Source organism: Acanthaster planci, linkage group LG16, assembly GCF_054643075.1.
Source record: "Acanthaster planci isolate LZ-2023a linkage group LG16, COTS_SCS, whole genome shotgun sequence".
Lineage (NCBI taxonomy): Eukaryota > Metazoa > Echinodermata > Asteroidea > Valvatida > Acanthasteridae > Acanthaster > Acanthaster planci.
In genome coordinates this window covers 12958628-12975227 of record NC_141792.1, presented here as the reverse complement: position 1 = coordinate 12975227, position 16600 = coordinate 12958628, and the positions used below count along the sequence as shown (strand labels likewise).

Sequence of the window (16600 nt, the reverse complement as noted above, 5' to 3'; positions counted from 1 at the left end):
CTATTCACAGCGCTTGGCACAGCACCAACTGCCGATGAGGTGTGGCCAGTTCCGTCTTTCAGACGAAATGTGGCCAGGTGTAGCCCTTTTGTAGCATGAAATAAATGACAGGAATTTTCCTGGCTTCTCTCCAAATATGTACACATAAATTCAGAAAAAAACATAATTAAAACTGGCCTATGCATCTCCCCCTCCCCTTTTTTTTTACTGAATTTCCACGAATAGAAGCAAAACCAAAATGTTGCCCCGTTCGGTAAAAGGGAAAAAGGATTCAGGACGTGGCATTTCAAACCAAAGGTTTCAAAATATATGTTTAAGAAATGGAAATGAGATTTTGGGTTTTTTACACACATGGAAATCTTAAGATTACAAGGGGTCCATCAAAATCATTTTTGTGTTCAAAATCCTCGCGTGAGGTCCATCATTAGGGCCGTTTGTGAGCTAATTGGTGTTTGTTAACTATGCTCCCTGGGGGTCTAATAAAACTGGGAGTGACACTAAAGCCGCACACTGTTATGAATAAGGTCGTTGGGACCTTAAAATTGCTTGTTTTTACGGTAACCTCGTGTCCTGGAAAAAATACAGAGACTTAAGGACCTACAAGTTGAAAGGTTGTCTTGTTTTTAAGCAGGATAATAACACCGAGTGCTCTTAATGGTGTCCTAAAGTCACTCGTTACGTTTGTCATGATCTGTAGAGGGGAGGTCACCCTCTCTAATTACCAATTAACTGCATCTCTCAGTCCCTAAACATGCAGGCCTCAAGGGTTATAGCGAAATAATTGCCACTCATTACATGTACGGTGCGGCCTGTGTCGCTTTGGAACAAAACCGTCATGATCTTGAGCGAGCTCTAGCAGAACACACCAATCTCAAGACGCAGCAGAGCTTTAGAGTACGGCTGGTGTAGCTTTCTGTTATACAGCGGACTCTTCGTAAAATTTTGTTCAAACATGGTACGACGAAGTTCTGCAGATCTACATACAGGGTTGCAGTCAGGGTTGATGTCTGCTTTGATTCCTATCCTGTGCTGTTTTGTGAAACCCGGTAAGGCTTTGTTTTTTTTCTGATTTCAAAGACAACAGCAACGGCGGTGGAACTGCAACGGGGGCAAGTGATGAGACCTCAGCCCATTATAGCCTGCAAGGCCTGGGGGAGGGCATGCCCTCAGTCAAAAAAGTAGAGGGCCACTGCCCCCACCCCCCGTTCCGCCGCCAGTGATCTCAAGCCGAATACCAAATTCACTTTCCACCTAAAGCCTGGTTCAAACTTCACGCGGAAGTGAATGCGAAGAGAATTTCATGACACTGCAGTTCGATTTTGAGGTGTGCCGTTTCCCTGACAAAATTCGCTTCGCATGCGCCTTCGACTGAAGTATAAACAGCCCTAAGCCTTACCAGGATCGTGATTGTTGGACTCCCAGATGAGATTTGAAGCTAAGTTTTCATGGTGCAGGTAGTAAATAGAGGTTTGCGGTAACACCATGGATATCTCTTTTGAGCACTCATGTGGGGTGTTCAAAACCAGTCTTGAAGACTGGAGATATATCCACGGTGCTACCGCAAACCTATCTCGTTACTTGTTGGAATCCTGTTTAGTTTTGGTGCGCCCAAGACAGCTGGCTGAAACATACCATGTCAGCAATACAAAGGTACTGCACGAAAAGATTATAGTTGTTAAAATCATACAGAAAGTCGATATTTGATGACAAGTGTCGGTTTAGAACTTTTCATGTAGTTTTAAAGAAACACGAACAAAGTATATTTCTTTTCGTCTGTCTTGTTATAAAATGAACCATGAAAGACCATGGAAGGACTATTGTTAATTACAGTTCTTATAATAAAATAACATTACAAATCCAAAGTCAATAGTTTACAATCCGCCCTGAGTTGAGGTGCACCCTCACCGGGTGAAGAAAGACAGACTGGTACGAAGTTTTCTGCATGCGTTCAGCACGCGCCCGAAGCCTGTATATCCAGACACATTCCAGAGTAAAATCGTTGCGCGTATTCAGCGTGCACAGCGTAAAATGCGCAGAAACTTGCCCGCCTATGCGGTGAATTCGCACTATTGATCGCCATTATGCCTTTATAATGGAGATAAATGTTTCGTACCAAAGGACTGTCAAGGTCAATTTCATTCAAAACACGCCCTCTTTTGTTCCCACTCGGAGCTGATAATGCCGGCTGTCAAGCATCTAGTGCGATTGTTAAATTTTTCCGGTTATAATTATATTATTTCTTCACTGCTTAAAAGTTGTTTTCTTCACAGTTTAAACTGCGTTGTTTTAGAGCTATCACAGATTCCACCAGGAAAATAATTTACTTTGATTAATTTTGGCAAGGAGCAAAATAGAAAATTTTTCTACAATGATCATGTCTGGTCCTAAGGCAGCTAACAATCAAGTAACATTATGCGTGGTCACACATCTCTAATACTTCTTTAACCTCATGTATTTTATTTTCAGTGGGGTCAGTTCCCATGCATGCCATAGAAGATCTTTGCCCGCTTTATGAACAGACTCATTGCGCATCGAATTGTGGTGATTACTTTCTTAACAACCTTGGGGTATATGAAGAAAGGAGAAATTGTTATTGTGACAATAACTGTGTCCTGTACGGTGACTGCTGCATCGATTATTTAAACCGCTGTACCAACGCCGCAAACCTCTCAACGAACCTCTACAATCTCTCGCCTCGTGTGGTTTGCGTTTCACCTTATGACCCAGGCAACGCCATCAAGTATCTTGCTGTTGGACGCTGCCCGCCAGAGTGGCCCATGGATGAAGTCAGACAAAACTGCGAAAACGAGACGTTAGCGCTTGCTCAAAGATTCCTGACACTCCCTGTAAACGGACCGAAGGATCTTGTCTTCAAGAACGTGTACTGCGCCCTCTGTCATCACATCACCGATCCCGCACCGTGGAATATCTTGCTGTGGAACTGTGAGCCAGCAGCAGGTGAAACCGCGCAAGTCAATAATGGTGGCGAGCCCAATTACGACACCTGCCGAGGCATAAAGACATTAACCCCCTTTTCAATGCTGACGAAACCACACCGCTGCTACGGAAATTTCATCAACAGTTGTCCTGAAACCTCAAATGTAACGCAAACGCAGGCCACGTTTTGTGGCAACTATACGTCTCTTCTTTTCAACATTTACAATGGTGAGTTGGGTGCAACATACCAAAATCAGCACTGTGCATTTTGCAACGGCGTGTCTTTACAGAAACTTACAGACGTAACTCACTTCACATGCATAGCCCCCGAAGAAAGACATTTAAACCCAGTGGTTTCATTCACACTCCTATTCGATTTTACCAGGAATTCGGTGCAGAGCCTGAAGACGCACGCTTTGTTTGGCTCCAGCCTCCCCGAGACGGTTGGCGAGTGCCGATCTTGGCAGCAATACGACCCGTTTACTGGCATATGCAGGAACTTGACCTGCCCCATTGATAGCGTGTTGCAGATGGGTCAATGTGTGGAGTCGAAAGCCCGAATAACCAACAAGTCATCGAGTGACTGCTTGCTTCAACTGCTGTCGTCATTCGAACTTGAAAATGTTTCAAGCTACTTTGAAGAAGATCTATTCGGCCAGGCCAGAATCTTCGTTGATTTGTCCGCAGAGACACACGCCCAAGGCGCGTTAGACCGAATCTCCAGGAACCTGACCCTCTCGTGCAGTGAAACAACGTCTTTGCTTCTAGTAGCTTCCTGGGCTGGTGGCAATGTATCTAGTCGGGGGTTGGTTTGTGACGGATTCACCAAGCCTGACGTGGACATCAGCCAGCTTGGTTTCGCTGATGATGCTTTCTACGTCAACATCAGTGGCTACGTATACACGCAGACTGAGTTTATTCACGTTTCAAAATATGAGATCATCAATGGGACACTCTCGGGGAATACGTTCTTGATTTTATGCGACCCTTTCATTGGGAAGGGCTGCCCAGTTCTCGCTTTCAACCGGAGTGAATTTGTCGTGTCTAGAGTCGGCACACAAGTCATCTTTACTCATAAGGCTTCCGGTAGCTCCTTCAATGAAAGTGATGTTTGGCAGCTACCAGACGACAGCCTTAAAGTATGCAATTTTCTTTCTGGTTCACACACAGTTGCTTATCCAACTTGGCTCACAACACTCTCGGATGTGAGTTTTGCCGGCACTGTTATATCACTGGTTGCCCTACTCGCTACGTTGATAACCTATTTGCGGTTCACAGTTTTGAGAAACCTACCCGGTTACATCGTCACGAATCTCGTTGTTGCTTTAATTTTGGCTCAGGTTGTTTTAGTGGCTGGCAATACCTCAATTCGCTGGTTGTGTGTGACACGAGGTGTTATGTTACACTTTGCCTGGCTGGCCGTCTTCATGTGGATGAGTATATTGGCGGGAAATTTGGCATATAGAATTCGTTCAGCGAGGCCTCCGGCCCTACAGATGGGCCACAGTTGGCACAAAGTCATTAGGCTCTGTTTTATGGGGTGGAGTTTTCCCGCTTTATTTGTGGCTGTCTGTTTCTCAGGGTCGCGGTTGGGTTTTTTCCGTCTCTCGTATGGTGGGAAGCAATGTTGGATTGTCGACCCTACTCATGCCTTGTTCGTGTTTGGTATCCCGCTGTCTGTTCTTCTTCTCATCAACTGTTTCTTTCAAGTCGTCATGATCTACACGGTGACTGGAAATCAGAGAAGGCTGGTTTCTGCCAGAGTAGCGACGGATGGAAAAGCCCATGTCGTACTCTGTATCAAGGTAAGAAAACTCGTTCATATATCAGGTGTCCGATAAAAGAAAGGCACATGTTTGCCTCCATCACAAGGAGTGAGGACAAAGGCAACTCTATCTTTTCCACTTTACTGGAACCTGCAGATAGTTTCAGTGTACAACTTCGCCTGTTATTTAACAAGTAATTTATTACTATTCTTGAAAAAAATAACTATTGTCTGTCTGAAACAGGATCCTCGTAAATTAGAGCCTATACCTTATTTATGCACTCTAGTCGTAGGCCCTGCTTGAGAACTAAGAAAAAGTTGACGGCGTAAGTATCGCGAGTTTGACAATTATCATTGCACAACATGTCGGTAACAGTATTCATATCCAACAATGAATGAGTTACGAGTAAAAAAACCTCACTTTGGGCACTTTAGTCCACGTCTGTGTCATTTTTCATACCAATAGTGCACTTTCTACGCATTTAAGTCTGGTTCCTAGACCAAAGGATCATGTCGAATTAGAGGACATGCAGGCTGTGACTTCAACCGGTATCGACGCACGTAGGCCTGTACTCAGGGAAAGTGGTTGCAGTTGTTATATCCAGTGGCTATCAAAGGTGCACGTGTGATATCAAGCCGTAGCCATAATTTGGGGCGCTGCCTTTGTGACAAGTGAACGGCTACTCGAACGTGACGAGCTATGCATGGACATAGTAGAGCGTTGATATTCCTCTTTTTCGATTTTGGACGGGATCAGTCCCCGGTTAGTGTGACCGGTCCCGTCTAAAACCGAAAAAGAGGAATTCCAACGCCCCACTTGCACATTTCTGCTTGGTTCCTAAAAGTCTGATCTTGCTCTTTCTTGGTGCTTTGTTTCACTAGTTTCAGCAATTACCTTTTGCTGATAGCTCGTCGATTTTCCCTGATAAACCGTGCACAGCTGATATTTTGTCCTTGTTCCGGGTCAAAATCGACCAGTGGTTGACAAAATGACCGGCACCTCGAACCTGCCCCATTGCACGTAAAAATAAATGTAGGTCCAATCCTTGATATTATTATTCTTCGATTTTATGAACATCCTCTTCCACAGCTGATGGTTGTGACTGGCGTGACCTGGTTCCTCTTCCTCGCGGCCAACTTGATTGACGCCGTCATTGTCTGGTATCTGGCCGTCTTCGTCAATTCCCTACAGGGCGTCTTCATCGGCGTAACGTTCCTGCTGAAGGAAAACGTGAGGGCGCTGTGGCGGCAGCAGTGGCTGGCGCTTCGCTCCTGGCGGTGCCAATGTCGTCGAAACATGGCAGATGACCAACAGCCGGGCACCGCGAACACCAGCCCCCAGCCGCTACCTTTGAGGGAGGTGCAACTTCCGTATTCGATCGCGAGAGCTGTAGAGGACAGCGGTTTGCCCAAGTAAAGATTTCTAGCATTAAAACTCAATTCTGAAGTCGTCGATGGTAGCTGAACTTAACTTATAAAAAGATCCTTCTAAGAACGAAGTTGAAGCAAGAGTTTCGAGCACTGCTGGTCTTTTCGTTCTGTGTGGGTCGTTAGGGTACTACATTGACTTGGATACCTTTTGTTGTGAACTTGTACAATGCCTATATCACTTAGGTCACTGTAAAACCTATGTGAGTAGCGTGTTAAAGAGCGTGTTGACGATGATGAAAATCTACCAAACACACGTAATCCCGAATCGTTAAACTACTTCACTTTTGTGTTCATTTCAGCGCGTTTGTATTCCTACCAGTCCTTAAAAGGATTGAAAGGTCAGCAACACCTACGATGGCCTTACTAAAAGCAAACTATAGTGAGGAAAAATTCAACGTGATTGGATGCTTTTAAAAATGAAACGTGGGTACCCTGTTGCACATCGTTGTTCGTTTTACCTTATACCTTTCACCTGTACGTAGACCTACGTAGATTATGACACCGACAGTTCAAATCGAACTAAGCTTTCATTGAGACGGTATGTTACATTAATTAGTGTTGTTTTAAATGTGACAGTATAAGTTGATACAATTGGTTGTTAAAAAAGCCAGGGGCTGAATGCGCCCCCGACATTTTCCGATATTGCCCTAGTGAATTTTTGAGGACTTTGAAAGTAAGTCTTTGCTGTCATTTTGACACCATTTTTGCAAACATGGAACATACTGTTCTCAGGAAAGCTGTATTTTTCCGAGACGGGCCAGCCCCAAAATTATGCTTTATCCACTGTAGTGTTCAATGCACGCGTACTGGTACGCAAGTAGCCATGAACTACACACTCGTAATGATTAGGAGTGTCTTTACATGCATGACAAATATTAAAAATCGACTGTGTGACTCGTATAGTGTGAAAGTGTAAATGTTGAATTTATAAAATCATGTAGTCAGATTACTCCCAAGTCTCCGTCAGTGATGGAGGTCGCGAGACTGGTCTTGAAACCACTTTTTGCTGGTCTCGGGAGCTGTGGTCTCGGTCTCGTTCCCTATGGTCTCGAGTCGAGACCGGCAATATGTAACATTTGACGATTGATTACTTTACTTTAATCTGTCATGTTTGTATTTTCTTCAGTACCGTAGATAAAAGGTGTTAATTTTATTCGCTTTTTTCGATATAGTTGATAGTTCAAACATTTGTTAGCCCGCTGATCCAGTCAACCTTGCTAATGAATTGTTACATGTATATGTCGTGGTTCGTTTGGACTGCATTTTGGAAAGTACATGTAAAGACGCCGTAATACCAGTCATGCAGAGAAAAGACGCGTATCCAGTTCAGGCGCGTTGGTGATTCTTTGCAACGTGCAGTTTGCACCAGAAAAAAAAGTTACGACTCATGAGGTTATCAACGTGAACTACATGCAGCCGCGAGCTGTAAGCGCGACATGACATGTAAATGCACATCTGTGAATCGCAAAACTGCAATCATGTCTAGCAAATCTGCTGTGATAAAGTTCGGGTGCAGAGACCACAAAGAGTATAGAAGGAATGGACAACACTGTGTGTGCATATTCTGTCACGGGATGAACGCGAATATCCAAACGATGTGGAACAAATTGTGCATTTTACTCGACATTTGAGTCGGGTACATAAAGCAAGTAGGCAAAATGTATGCAAACAAGGCCCGTGTTCCATAATTTTCCACTTAAAATTAGTCTATGGAAACAGTTTCATAAAGTGTGTATAGATGGATGGGGATTCCAAGAGGCAGTGCCTCGAGTGGGGGTCCCCAGTTTATACGAATAAACAAAGTTCCACAAAGACAACAACACACAAACAATTTATAAATAACACAACAAATATTAGATACAGCACATGCACACGATCCTTTCGGGGATTTGTCTAGCGTAGCCCACCCCTTCGTCGTATTCACTTGTATTTTTGTCATGTATGTGTTCTTAAAATTAATGAGGTTCTCCAAGTTGGCGATATTTTTGACCCCACACAATCTTCGTTTTAATTTGGGACAGTATTTTGGAGAAAAGGGAAATTTCCCCACCTGATTTTCCCGCAATGAATTCACGGAAAGATTTCCATATAACTCATAAGACTTGCACTTGACACCTTGTGTACAAACCCTAAGACACTGGTGTGGAAAATTTGAAGCGTCTTTATTGAAAATGATCGTATTTTTCTCACTGCTAACATTGACTTTAATGGCATGTAATTGATTCTAGGGACTGATTAGTTACTAAAGAGGAAAATAAGTGCAAGTCTTATATGGAAATCTTTCCGAATTCACAGTCTTTCCAGCTAGGCCCTACCACTGACTTTTGCCATTAGAGTGTATGATGAGACTCCATTTTCTGGCTGCTGATATAAAGTACCTCATTATTCCTCAAAAATCAAAATCTTGGTCAGAAAAGATGAAAATCTGGCTACCATCTTCAACTTTTACGTCTACATGTGCAATTCTATACAGGCCAATTCCAACTTCCACAACCGTTATAAAAAGTATTTAAATATTTTGAAAGAAATTAAGTCCTCTTTTTGTTAAAGAAAAAGAGAGACCAATAAAACCTGAAATTGCATCACCTCATAGATATACCTTTGCAGTCATAGCTGAAATCAAGGGGTGACTGCGAAGTTTAGAATCCAAGTTCTTATAACAGATGACACATCTACCTTCAACGTTTTACTTCCGACATGGAAGAATCATCATGAACCACATCGGGCAATACTGGGCGCAGATCAAAACTGATATTCCTGAAGCGTGACCACTTTTTGCTCAAGTGACATGTCACGTGTATATGTCAATTGTCAACACGGCTACTAGTCATTTTGTCTACGATCATCCTGAATAAAAGGTGACCACTTACAACTGCAATTTTGTGTCTCGTTTATTTATTTCTAGTCTTGTTTTTTCCTCGGTCTTGGACCACATCCGTCTCGGTCCACTTTGAAGGGGTTGGTCCACGTCTCGGAACTTCAGGCCTCTGTCTTGGTCTCGGATTGTCCGGTTTCGACTACAACACTGGTCTCCGTAGCCAAACAAATTCCATCACATTAGGAACAATAGTCGGGCCCGTGATTTTATGGTTACAAGGACAGATTAGGAAGGTAATGAATACGCATATTCAGCATTCAACAAATCTCAAACATGACAAGAAATTCTTGACACAAATGCATATGCAAGCAGTTGTCAATTTTTAATTGCGCAAACATGTAAACAAGCCCGAACACCGTCAGTAAAACACTACCAATACCTCTACGACCCGCAGTAATGGAAAAATTATTTCTCGATTTAAGCAAAGTGATGAACAAATACGTTTCACAATAGTGCGCCTCCAAGAGTTGGCAACGTATTGGCAAATTACAATGCGCGAAATCTGTCGACGCGTTTGGTAAGGGTCGACCACTGATCTTTAAACACTAGATAGGCAGCTCTGCTCTCCGAATTGAAGTGCCTGCAAGGCCATCTTAGGCTTTTCGATACAATGGTATTTTCCAAGTCACTGGCTTTAGCGCTGTGCATGAATACACTAAGTGAACTTGAGACTGAAGTTGGAGGCCATTGTATTGAATATCTGTATATGGCCGCGCGGTCACTTCAATTCACACATAGGCAGTTAATGCTGAGCAGCAGGGCCGACAGATTTCGCACGTTGTGATTGGCTAACGCGTTAAAAACGTTTGCAGGCGCTCTGTTGTGAATCGTCCGTATTACCAGACTTCAAATAATGACAGTGAACAATACATTTATGTAAAGAGCTGTATGCTTTTGAAGTGATGGTCGAGCTCGGGCGGCCAGTTCTTGATACGGGTTTCTTGTTCTCGCGCTCGAATGGCGGGAACACGACCCAAGAAAACTGTTCTCGGAACAGGATCGCGCACCACCTCCTTGTCAGGGTTTTACGGGAACACACAGAAAAACTCGTGAGATTTGATTGTTGATCAGCCGCAAAAATAGCAAGATGGCTTACAAAGTCGGAGACAATGGGAAGTTTTGCAACTTAACTTAGTAATAATTTTCCATCACACAGAAATGAATGTTCCTTTTTAAATAGAAAGAATTCGGACGCTGCCATTTTGCTTGTACGTGTAGTACTACTACGAGCGATAACTGTTCGTAAACACACGATCTGGAACAAGCCGCCCGAACTCGACCATAATTATCAAACTATTGCTAAACAAAGAGCGCCCTCAATAAAACCTCCTTGCGAGTTGTCTCTATAATGAGAGAGAGAGAAAGGAATCTTTGAATGCAACACTAAGGTGGCCTTTTGGTCAGTTAAAACTACAGATTTTTCCCCCCAAAAGATAGGACATAAATGTATAAATGTAGTCTGCGAGAAGGTAAACCTAGCAGTCTTTTTCTTAACCCAATGTTCACATTAATCTATTCGTTTGTCCTGATTGGTTCCGAACCAGTGTCACTAAGGCTTTGCCGACTCAGCGTCAAAAAGCTCTTCGCCTTCTGCCTACTGACTGTCCATTCAGTGAACTTATACATTGAAATTTTCATTAATTAAATAAAAGCCCAATTCCTACGATAGGTAGTTCAAGACCTTATCCCTCCATCTTAGCAAAAGCCAATTAAACCTGCAGAAAATAAGTAAAGTCAGTCCTGAAGCAACATTGTGGTCTCACCGACGCTATAATGCAATGCAATTTCTTTTCTTCAATCAGGTGGCGAGAGGCTAAAAAAGAATGGGACATTCCACGCAGAGTTTATATCTTCTACGTGATCTTAACCTCAAAAGTGTCAGTCCAACTTTAATTTTTAAAGCCAAATAACCCTCGAATCCAATTCACCTGCCTGGACCATTCTTCCTTTAAGACAAGGCAGAAGCCATCGACAGTGATATTGCCCTCATCGTCGACAGTGACATTGTCCACCTTAACATTGTAAGTCTCCCCGTCGACTTCGAAGTCCTCCGAGGTGTAAGGAAAGTATGTGCTCAGCAGAGCCACAGTAACTGTGAAAATATTGGGGAAATAACGCCTTTTAGGGGTGTGCAATAAATTCATTGCGAGGTTGCAGTATGGCTTCGAGTTCCCCTCGTTAAGAATGCCCTTGCAAGGGTGTAAATAGCTTTGAAAATACTACGAAAAAGCTAGTGTCGTATTAAAGTCTTACGGCGCATGGATTCTTTCCCCGGACACAACTAGCCAATTCATCCACCCGTAAGAATCTTCACCCCAACTAAGGTTTACAGAACCGGTACCGTTTTAAAATTCTGAAATTTTTCAATCCTGAATTTGAGAGAAAAACACCCAAAATGATTGTCATTGAGCGGTGCTCCTTCCCCAATGGATACAGCACTGGACGAAGCATTCTGGTGTCAGGTGAAGGTTCTGGTGAATTCACATTCATTATAATCCACGATCCACTTGCGATTACTGACTTACGATTACTGACTGTCAAGCCCAGTTCCCCGGCTTGCAGGATTTAATTCCCTTCTCAAACTTTAAAATGTCCCAGCGCACCCATACCTGTGCATACACGTGCAAGGCCTTTTACAATGCAAAGCGAGTTTATGCTTAGCCCTATATAATTGGCCCCTTAATTTATGTAACAAGTAGCAAATAGTAACAGTGAATTCATTAAACGATGCATGGTTTTTATTCAGGAAACTCTAAAGGAATAGTTTGAGCAAAAGATTTGGTGGGTTTTTACACCCACCCAATCCCACAGGTCTACTTAGCATTCTAAGTGGGGAATTTCCTTGGAAGAGTTGTGAAATTGGACTAGGGCATAAAAAGTTTTCCCCGCCTTATCTGGCTTCATTGAAGCGTGATTGAAGACGACTTCCTGAACTACGGTTGCACCTGACTTTAAGAATTTCGGCCTAACCTCAGTCTCAATGAATCTGAGTGCCGCTATTAAAACACCTTTAATTTGTTTTTCGAGGCTTGGGTCGAAAGGTTGAGTGCCGTAAATCTTTACATCTCTGGAGTTGCATTGTCAGTTTAAAATAAGGGAAGTTAAACATGACCACGTGAACCATTGAAAGAAGCTCACCGTTTGTCTTTTTGTCATCAAGCCTGCGAAGTATGTCCTCGTCGAACTGAAAGAGTAACTTGTCGCTGTTCCGATTGTACAATACAAGTCCATCTGTAAATTGAGGTGAAATTATACTCTAGGAGAGAAGTTTTATCATTGTTGAGAGAGTTTAAATGCTTCCAATACGCAAAACAGTTCGTTTGTTTGTTTTGGAGTTGAAACTGAGCTTCGGATTCTTTTGATCCAACTGTTGGCAATACAATCACATTAAAAGTTAAAAGCTTTGATGCAACTTCTACAGCGTTAGTTTAGTCATGGAGGAAGGTTTAGTTGAGGTGTGGCGGACAAAGCAGGAGGGCGCTATTTGAATTGGGTAATTTTTTGTGTGTTTGCCCCCAAATTTTGCCTGCCACTTCAAATAGCGCCCTCATGTTGTGTCATCCGAGCAAGTTTTGAAAAGGCTAATGAATTGGTCTTGAAAAAGTACAACTCTCAAATGGCTTTTCCCTTATACTAATCGGTATATTAGGCCAAAATTTGTCGGTTGATTCTTTGGTTCAACAGACATTTGAACGGTTTTATAAAACTTTACTTTCATAAAATACTGTGGCAAGTATCTTACATCCAGGGGGTGTATCTGTCACATAATAGCATTCTCCTATGCTGCAGATGGTCGCTTCGGGACAATCTGAAAAAAGAAGCAACATTTAAATGTTACACTGTGGTAATAGAGTTTGGATTTTTTATGGGTCACGAATAAAAGCAATCATAAGCGTAGTCTGGTGGGACTCGAACCCATGACTTCCTGGTTACTTTTGGCAAATGTCTGAACCACTTGACCACTGAGCGACTCAGTACAACACAGTTATGGCGGGGACGTTTCTCATCACCTCCATCTTCAACTCTATCCATGTTATTAACCCAAAGGAAAATTCCTCATGATATATGTATACATGTACTCACCTTTTTGCACCTCGCGTTTTTCTTCCGAAGCCAGAAGGCGTTCGAGCAACTGGTTCACCAGATCCAAATCCTCGCGTCGTTTGAGCGAATCCTGCCAGAGAGATGGCAACAAATGTTGGCTAAATTCGCTGGGCTGGTGTTACATTTCGGTCAGCTGGTATTTATAACTTGAGCAGCTTGCTATTGAAATGTAATTGATCTCATTGTTTGCGCAGGATGACATGTCAAAGGGCACATGCATATTCAGGAAGTCGAATAAGGAGGAGACTTTAATATCAAGATTGGGCCCTTCAATAACCCCCGGGATAACGACGTCATTATTTTGAAACATCACAAAATAATTTGTTTGTGTCTAACAAGTGGTTTTGTCTTTTTTTGTTAAAATATGGCAAACAAAATTGGAGATGTGAAAAAATAACTGTCCTGTGCCACAAGAAGGCGCCCGTTTATTTTATGAAGTCAACAATCTTCTAAGTTGCCAAGAATACGACTCGTAACATCTTAGTACCGGTATAGTGACGTCACGAAAGCGTGCATATAAAGGTTTATGTTAGACCAAGTTTTATTTTGGTTCGAGTGCACCTTTACTCTGTTACAACACAACACATTCAACAAAGCTGTCCTTGTAAACGACAAAGGAATGTGAACGCACAACAGACTCCATACCTTCAGATTACATTATGTTTGGATTGTTGAATCTTTTTTTTCTGTGTACAGCGTTAGTCATTGTATTCCTCATACCAAGCTTCAACTTGGGGGCGAGGGAGCGGCCGCACTGCTCAATTCGCTCTTCGCACGCTGCCACTATAGGCTAGGGGAAAGAGTTCCGCTACATGGACGGCATTTGACACCCCATGCACAAACACTATGAGACTAGTGTAAAAAGATTTTCCAAGTTAACGTCTTGTTTTTCCCTCATATATTGAACTTTTCTGGACATGGTTTTGCTTTCTGAAGGCTAATAGGTCACAATGGGGAAAAGGCTGATGCTTCCCGCCTCTTCCCGGAAAAAAGGCTGATGCTTCCCGCCTCTTCCCGGAAAACCAAAAGAAACAGAAAAACAAACAATGAAAGAAAGTGGTAAAATAAAAAATGAAAGGGAATTAAAAACACCAGTTTACTTGTTGATCTATTCCACAGATGGTGATTTATCAGTTTGGGAAAGAATGTTGTACCCTACCTATGCTTTTATTCTTATATCATCTCAACAAAAGCTTCAACAATACCCTCAGAGACATGTTGGATAAACAGAGAAGCAACAAACGACAGTCGTTCTGAAAAGTTAACACGATTTTCACTCCTCGCTGTGAATACCAAGACGAGAGCAAAGCTGGCGGACTTACTGCAACTTGTGCATGAACTTGAAAGCACGCAGAAAAAAAATTAAATAGCTACTTATACGGAGATAAGTAAGATTGGAAGCTTTGCAGGGTGGAAGTCACTTATGAGATCCAGGCTTGCAGGGAGGCCTACACCGTGGAATCAATCTCTGGCCCTCCTCAGGAAAGTGTAAAACGTCGAGTTAATACTCACCGCTTTTTTGAGAACCACACCTCTTCCAAAAGAGATTGATTCCACGGTGTACACGCAAGCCTTCATCTCAGCTTATACGGAGTGTTTCCATACCTTGAGATTCGTTTCATATCGACGGGTCTTCGGCCATGCGTGAGAAGCCTGGATGGCCACCATGCCAAGGACCAACAATATGGCTGCAAATCGGAACATCTTCAGCTTGATGAACTTGGAAAGCCTGACTGTCAGATCGCTAAGTTGTCTACGCTTATGCAACGTGTATAGCAGCAGTAGCTTTGTCAATGTCGTCTGGCTGTGGTCGGTTGACTGCGGATGGTTTTTTTATAGGCTGAACATTCTCAGTCAATTTGCATATTGAATGCCCTCAGTTCAATACGCTGGAATTGCTTACTGGATTTGTCACGTATCACCTCACAAGGAACAAGAAAATAAAAAAGAAAACTGTTTACCTTTTCCCTCTCTGTAAAATGGAATAGTCCAGCCAGATACGGGTATTGGTTTGAAGAAAAAACAAACAAAAGTGTGTGTAGTGTGTCAAGCACTAAGTGGGCGCAAGTAATTTCCACAACTTGAACATTTCTAATAGACTCCAAACTATGACTTGATAAGCAAGATTTTTGTGAACCCACACTTTGCCTCAATTTCACTTGGCCTGTTGCGAAATAAAATGAAGGGTTGTGCCTGATGTATTAAATGGAAAGCGAACGGAAAAGCAAACAACGATAAATCGTGTGCTTTATCGTTAGCTTTTCATTACAAAAAATCAGTTAAAATATTGCTTTACAGTTATTTTTCATCACAAGGAAAAAAGTTCGCATTTTCTGGTAGAGTTTTAACTGTAACAAAATATTTGTTGAAATAGGGCCTAAGCAAGGTGATTGTGGGTGTCACGACAGAGCCTAAGCAAGGTGATGGTAGGTGTCATAACAGAACCTAAGCAAGGTGGTGGTAGGTGTCATAACAGAGCCTAAGCAAGGTGATGGTAGGTGTCATAACAGAACCTAAGCAAGGTGGTGGTAGGTGTCATAACAGAGCCTAAGCAAGGTGATGGTAGGTGTCATAACAGAGCCTAAGCAAGGTGATGGTAGGTGTCATAACAGAACCTAAGCAAGGTGGTGGTAGGTGTCATAACAGATCCTAAGCAAGGTGATGGTAGATGTCATAACAGAGCCTAAGCAAGGTGATGGTAGGTGTCATAACAGAGCCTAAGCAAGGTGATGGTAGGTGTCATAACAGAGCCTCAGCAAGGTGATGGTAGATGTCATAACAGAGCCTAAGAAAGGTGATAGTAGATGTCATGATTCACTCTCCATGATTGCACAATCATGCATGACAAACAGCACCAAAAAGACAGTGGCAAATATTTTATTATTTTTTCAAGCATTTTGGTTTTAATCGAGTTGCTGACAACCGTGAGCACAAAAGCAATTTTTTTATTCAGAATATTCCTGAAAAATATATAATAAAGCTAACCAACGAACTTTAAGGACGCAGGATAAGCCCCGCCCGTACACCCTCTTTGACGATCACGAGCGTCGTCAGCAGGTTGGGGAGGTATGTGGCACAGCTGAGTAGTAGTACGGCCCCGGGTAAGTTGTCGTGTTTAGACCACACCTACTTTTACTGTAGGCCTATCCGGTTCGTAAGTGTGACGTCACTTCAGTTTAAACCACGCCTACTGCAAACGTGCACTGCGCATAGCGTAACATGCATGCACTGATTGCCGTTTACGTGGAATCATGGAACCAGAAGTTAACGCGCAACTTCAGCAATCGTGCAATGGGAGCCTGCAAATCATGGCGCGTCTGCCTTTGTGACGAAGTCACTTACTAACCGGATAACCCGATTGGACGCCATAAATGTGGCGGCATCGCACATTCTTCAGCTTGACGCGCGCGTGCATTTGGCAAATCACGACACCCTATTGGTCGAAGGGGCATATGTAACGCGGCCGTGCCACTATCCACGATATA

General features: G+C 42.8%; 2 protein-coding genes across 2 annotated transcripts; one reads left to right on the top strand and one right to left on the bottom strand.

Moving 5' to 3' along the window:
- The first annotated feature begins 2475 nt into the window (after positions 1 to 2475).
- On the top strand, positions 2476 to 8670 carry LOC147796519 (uncharacterized). The gene is made up of 2 exons (XM_087147291.1): positions 2476 to 4742; positions 5793 to 8670. Exons 1-2 carry the CDS (start codon positions 2481 to 2483, stop codon positions 6117 to 6119), a joined length of 2589 nt encoding a protein of 862 aa, XP_087003417.1. The 5' UTR covers positions 2476 to 2480; the 3' UTR covers positions 6120 to 8670.
- Positions 8671 to 9295: 625 nt separating this feature from the next.
- On the bottom strand, positions 9296 to 15008 carry LOC110979024 (uncharacterized). The gene is made up of 5 exons (XM_022234467.2): positions 14721 to 15008; positions 13095 to 13185; positions 12754 to 12819; positions 12150 to 12242; positions 9296 to 11103 (listed from the first exon to the last, which is right to left on the bottom strand). Exons 1-5 carry the CDS (start codon positions 14817 to 14819, stop codon positions 10901 to 10903), a joined length of 552 nt encoding a protein of 183 aa, XP_022090159.2. The 5' UTR covers positions 14820 to 15008; the 3' UTR covers positions 9296 to 10900.
- Positions 15009 to 16600: the final 1592 nt, after the last annotated feature.